At 44.2% G+C, this 6,000-nt stretch overlaps 1 protein-coding gene across 1 annotated transcript; it reads right to left on the minus strand.

Moving 5' to 3' along the window:
• Positions 1–1,368: 1,368 nt before the first annotated feature.
• BO83DRAFT_412954 (uncharacterized protein) lies at positions 1,369–2,951 on the minus strand (the record flags this gene model as incomplete). The annotated part of the gene is made up of 4 exons (XM_025534452.1): positions 2,567–2,951; positions 1,904–1,967; positions 1,743–1,817; positions 1,369–1,440 (listed from the first exon to the last, which is right to left on the minus strand). Exons 1-4 carry the CDS (start codon positions 2,812–2,814, stop codon positions 1,369–1,371), a joined length of 459 nt encoding a protein of 152 aa, XP_025381875.1. The 5' UTR covers positions 2,815–2,951.
• Between the last annotated feature and the right edge of the window lie 3,049 nt (positions 2,952–6,000).

Here is a 6,000-nt window from a genome sequence, read left to right on the forward strand (position 1 = left end):
CCACACACAGCTAGGCACCGGAACAGGCAGGGAAGGGAAGAAAAGTGAAAAGAAACAGGAGAGAGAAAAATAACAAAAAAACGAAACATGGCATACGAGTCGATGCGAAACTCAAAATAATAAGAGAACAGTAACAACTTACCAGGTAATGAAAAGCGAAGCGTTGAGTTGCGTTGCTTTGGGGATGGCGCAAATAGCAAGGATGCGTGGAAGACTCGGGCGTCAGAGAAATCAGGAACTGTAGAGAACTCAAGATAACTCCGGCGAGGTGGAGAAAAAGATAATAAGAAATTCAAGAAAGAGAGGAAAAGGCACAAAGAAGAGTTACAGAAGAACTATCCGCAAACCAACTCCGTCTTTTCCGATAAGAACAAGGGAACGGTAGAAGGACTGAAGGAGGGAGAGATATTATGGGGGGAGGGGAGGGAAGAGAGAAAGAGAAGAGAGAAGGAAGAAGAGAGGAAGAGGCGAGGAGGGGTAGAAGAAAGATTATTCTTCAGGATGGAGGGGAGGGAAAGGGAAGGGAAGGGAAGGAAAACGAGGGAAAGAATGGCTACTACTACGTACTACTGCTAGGGCAGACCAGGGACGGGAGAAAGCAGAAAATCGTTTAGACGAACAAACCAAAACCCAATAAGAGTAATGAATAATCAAGCGCACAAGCACCCAAAGCTCGCAGGAGCCAAAGCAGGTCTTGGGTTTGGTTTACTGGGGCCTACTTTTCTTGCTGCTTCCAGCTACTGCTTGCTGCTGCTGCTGCTGCTGCTTAGTGCTGCTTCTGCTTGCTGCTTGGTGCTGCTACTACTGCTGCTGCTGCTAAACTACTACTGGGACTGTGAGGAGATGAGGGGCGGGCGCAGCAGCAAGAAGCGCTGCCAGCTGGGTGGGACGAAAGTTTGCCGACTCAGGAAAGGCTCTGACGGGGTTTTTCTTTTGGTTCGATTTTTCTTCCTTTTTTTTCATTTTTCCTTTTTCTTTTTTTCCTTTTTGGTATTTTATTTAATTCTTTTCTACTCAGGTGAATTTTTATTTTATTATTACTTTTAATTCCACTTTTGTTTCCCATCTGTTCCTTGACCACATTTTTCTTTACTTCCTTTTCCTTTCCTCTGAGTTAGTCGGTAACCTACCCTTAGTCAATTACTCTAGCCAGAAGCATAAAAAAAAAAAAAAAAAAAAAAAAAAGTGAATAAAAAAATAAAAAAGAAAATCAGAAAAATCGAGGACCGGGCCTTGTCGATCTGGATTTCATCCAGGTGGGAATCGTGTGGCCGTGGCGGGAAATAATGATGATACATACACAGATACATACATACATACATATACCCACACCCACACACACACACAGTTTGGAAAGTAAGTATCTATCTAGTATTGGTATTGTCTTGGTATCCAGCATTCAGGTTGGAATTGGATTGTTCTATCGGGTGTACGACCTTGCTGGATGTATGTTTTAGATCATGATCCAGATATCGACTGCAGAGTTCAACAACGAATATTGCTAGAGTCTTATCTTGACTCTTTGTTTCTTTGGAGATGATCTCACTCATACAGTAGTTTTCTCACAGCTATAGCCAATGTTTATCTATTCCCATTCCCATTGAATTATTCATGAAGCACCAAATGACTGCTGTATGTTGATGGATCTTGGTGGTAAATTAGCTACTTAAAAAGTACTTTTACCTATAAAAGGTACGTACCTTCACCACGGATACCTGCCTACCGTGCTTGCTGCGACAGACCCAATACAGAGAAGGTGTTAATCCCAGGGCCATGCAGTGGATACATCCACCGTCGACGGACCCAACCCAACCAAACTACCCTGCGACCAGATGACTGCTGCAGCCTGCGGGTTTGCAACCTGACATGGTCCTTATTTCCATCGCATGCAATAATTTTGTACTATCCTCTGGTAGTTGAACAACCCTAGGCAATAAAGTCTGCATTCTTTTCTTTTTATTTCCTTCCTTTGATTTCATTCTTTTCCCCTCTCCTTTACTATTCATTAGTTTTCACTCTTTCGTTTATCGCATGATATTGCTGGCGAATGGAAGATGCCGATAACTTAGAAATTAATGAAGCTTTTAAAGAACCGCCGGGCTTTTTGTAACGTACCCATGGCTTGGGGTTCTGTCTAAACCAAGTGTATACATACCACAACTTGATCTATCTGTCCATAATCTCGTTCCGATACGTCAACGAGAAACAAGAGATTTGATAACGATCTCTCAAGAATCATGTAGGGGAGGGCAGCATGTTGCTCATTATATCGACATTCTGAATGAAAAACACCACTCCCCGAGATCGAGGGAAATTGAAGGGTCTTTATCCGCAAGCACACCATCTTAAGGTAAGGGGACGGATCAAGTACACACAAAGTATGGAGTACAATAGTCCCCCCTTGAAAGGGTTGTTACATATACTTAGTAATGATGGTGGGAATACGTTAAGTAACTAACTAATCAATTGATACATAGCAACCAGGAAACAAAACTAACAAAGGGCGGGAAAAAGAGAGAAGAGGCAAAAAAAAGTAGACGAAGGATCATGATCGACGTGTACCTACCTTGAGGATTCATAAATATGGCCGAATCGCTGCACGAAATCTGCAAGGACCTGAGCGAATGCACATGCAGATAGAGAGAGACCAGAAAGGTCGTGAGGCCTTTTCCCTGCGTGGTGTCGCGTTGTGACTCGTCGGGTTCCATTCGCGTCCCATGGGCCCTTATCGTCATAGGTCCTGTCCCGTTCTCCGCCCTGACCCTGGTCGGGAGATGGGATGAGCCGAAACTCGACGGTCACTCGTTCGTTCATTCATTCATTCAATTCATAGATCAGTTGCCGTTTGCAGCCACTCTCAGCCCTTTTTTTCATTGTTCATTCACCTTTTTGGATCGACCATCATTTTTTGCCCTACTGTACAGTACAGTTGAGCTGGGCGGCTGAATGGCAAGTAGATAGATGTTAGCTGAACTTTATGGATGAATGGAGAGAGGCGGGAGGGAGGATGGGGGCGCTGAAAATGGCGGTCTTAATGGGATTACTTATTTTTTTTTTCTAACAAGGGGATTAAATTTGGCCCGAAGAAACTCTCAACCACAATCAAGAACCAACCAGACCGACGACCAGGAAAACTGGCAGCGCCTGGACTTTGTGGGAAAAGTTCAATGAAAGGAAAAATGGCCCCCACCCAATGCGCCCCAGACCCATGGATCGTGGAGCAAGCTAGCCTGCTACTTGTCTATGACGGAGGACTAATCGGGTACCCAGGAGACATTCGAGAAGCAAGAACGGTCCATGTGGAAAGTGGATGGTGCTATACTCTGAATAAGTTAAATCGTTGAATTTTTCTTTTCTTTTACTCACTAGCACATTTGGAGAATTAATTGATCAAATTGATGGGAGGTATATTACCCATTTAGACAAAGTACCATAGTAGTCTGTGGTCCACGTTAATAATAGATAGATGGTGGCCGACGGGGGGGAGAGATGGTCAAAGCGAGCAAGACTAAAAGAAAATAAACGGAAATGGATCAACTGATTGACTTTCAAACTAACTAAATACAATATGTAACTAAATAGATACTAGAGACAATTATGCTTGCTGCCAGATTGACTTCTAGTGAGAGAAAGCGAAAAGGCAATCAACAACATTTTCATTCCAATTGAGGTCATAGCCCAAGAAATTCCGCACACACACACAAGGTTTGTTGTGGGTGTGGATTTAGCTGCGATTATATAAAAAGAAAAATGAATGGGCCCAGCAGTAGTAAAAAAAAAAGGGCGACCATTCATTCCATGTGAGGGCGACTCCACTGGGGGCAGCTCGAACCATGGAAATGAGGCCCATGTGGTGCCCATTGGTCAGGATCCGGGCACCGGCGGCTCGTACGGTAAATTTGGGCCACCACAGCCTGTCATTGACATTACAAGTTTACAACCAGTACCGCCTGCGCCTAATCGGGCAAGTCAGATTGCGGGTTCTGGAATCCCACGAGTTGTTTTTTTTTTATTGTTAGGTGTTCTGAGACAGAATTCCTTCAGCCTCGTGAAGGGCGAAGGGGGCGCTGGCTGATTCATGGCTTTTCCCATCGTTCCAGATTTTTGCTAGTTTGTTTCAATTCACAATGGGACATGTGGTGGTATTATTCATGTCTACTCTGTATGATCTAAACTCTAGTGCTTGTCTGTATTGATTTAGTATTTACATTAGCACTTTACTTAGTATATGTTCTAATTCTCAGCTTTGCCTCGACGCGCACGCGACGCGACCGACCGACCGACTGACTGACTGCACTGCAGGATCCCGTGTGGTAATCAATAACTTTACCTACTTGGGTGTTGGGAAGAACCAGTCAACGCAACTTCAAGTGGCAAGAAATACGAGCATCATCAATTCCGGGAAAAGGAAGGTAATTAAAATTAATTAACTCCAATAAGTCTGGGGAACGATCATCATCATCATCATGATTATCCCATGGAAGAGGTCATTGGCATGAGCAAGGGAGCTGCTCTCTCTATCTATGGATTTTCATTCCCTTGATTCCATGTGTATCGTGAGCAATTTCCGAAAGATGGGGAAGGAAGGGAGGGAGGGACTGAGATAAAGAGATCGATCTACTATTGAAAAGGTCATAATAACTACGGATTATTCTACCAGGAATAAGGCTGCCTAGTGTTACCCTTTCCTAGCTTGGGCCACCCTTACTTCCAACTACACAAGAAGAAAAGTCGATGATGATTATATCAATACGTATACACACACACCAGAAGAACACTTTCATTATCAGTAACATATTTGCCCATGCAGGTATATCATTTTAAGATACCACATATGCACATACATGAGAAAGCAAGTAGGGTCGGGGGTTGGTTACACTATCATGCCGCTTGGCTTGTTAAGCAGCCCCGTCCGTCCCTTGCAGATTTCCGCCCTCCTTCTCTCCTTGCCTTTGCACCTGGCCGTTATCGATGCAAACATCCCACCCACCATCAACCTAACCTAACCTAACCTACCCTAACCATTTCTTTGCTTCTCGGCCGGAGAGACCCTCAACCAGGGATTTCTCCTATAAGTACCTTGGGCTGGAAATCTGATACAGGACAGGGCCTTTGTTGTATTCTTTTGTTGCTGAAATGGAGTGATCCATATATTGAACCATGGATGTCCCATATCCCAGATACCAGATAATAAGCATGTCCCAGAGAAGGAAAGTTTCTAGCTGGGTTTCATATAGGGTGAAACCGGGCTGAAGCTGAATGTCTCATAAGGTAACGAACAGTATATCTTTTTTTTTAACGCTCTACTAACTAGCTAGGAATCTCTTCTACTGTGTTGTGCAGTGCACAAGTACAAGTTCGTACGAACCATCCAACAATCACCTCTCAACGACCCACCCATTTCCACTCCTCCAGCTGAGGTAGGGTGGGTGATTGTCTGGATCTCTCTCACCTGTTCATCAAAGCAACATCCCCACTCACTCAACTCACATCGATCCGGTCCCTCCGAACAGCTACGCGGTCACAGCCTCTTTCTTGGTTCGTGTTAGCTTCGGTTGTTAGGGACGCGGATGCGGCACAATTTGCTCTGCTGGAGCAGGGCTTCTTATTATTATTAATATGGCCTTTTGTCGGGCCGGAAATCGGGACAAAGTCACTGAAGTCTAGACTGCTACTGTTGCCTCTGACATGGTGTAGTATATTGCGGTAGTTAGAGAGGAGTGTTTGAACCAGGTGATAGCGACTGTAGCAAATGATAGAACCAAACAAAGTATGACTCCAAGCACTTGTCATGCACCCTTAATATCAGATATAAGACCAACAACCCAAGTGTCCTCAATGTCCTCAACGCCATAGACACCTTGATAATTACTGCCCATAAACACCATCTCCACCCCATACACAAAACACCACATGCCCATCATAACCAACCAAAAGTACAGAATCTAGATATCAATCATTCTTCATCCTCCCTCCAACTCCACCACAAAATCCCCCGTA

Source organism: Aspergillus eucalypticola, assembly GCF_003184535.1.
Source record: "Aspergillus eucalypticola CBS 122712 chromosome Unknown BO83scaffold_54, whole genome shotgun sequence".
Classification (NCBI taxonomy): domain Eukaryota; kingdom Fungi; phylum Ascomycota; class Eurotiomycetes; order Eurotiales; family Aspergillaceae; genus Aspergillus; species Aspergillus eucalypticola.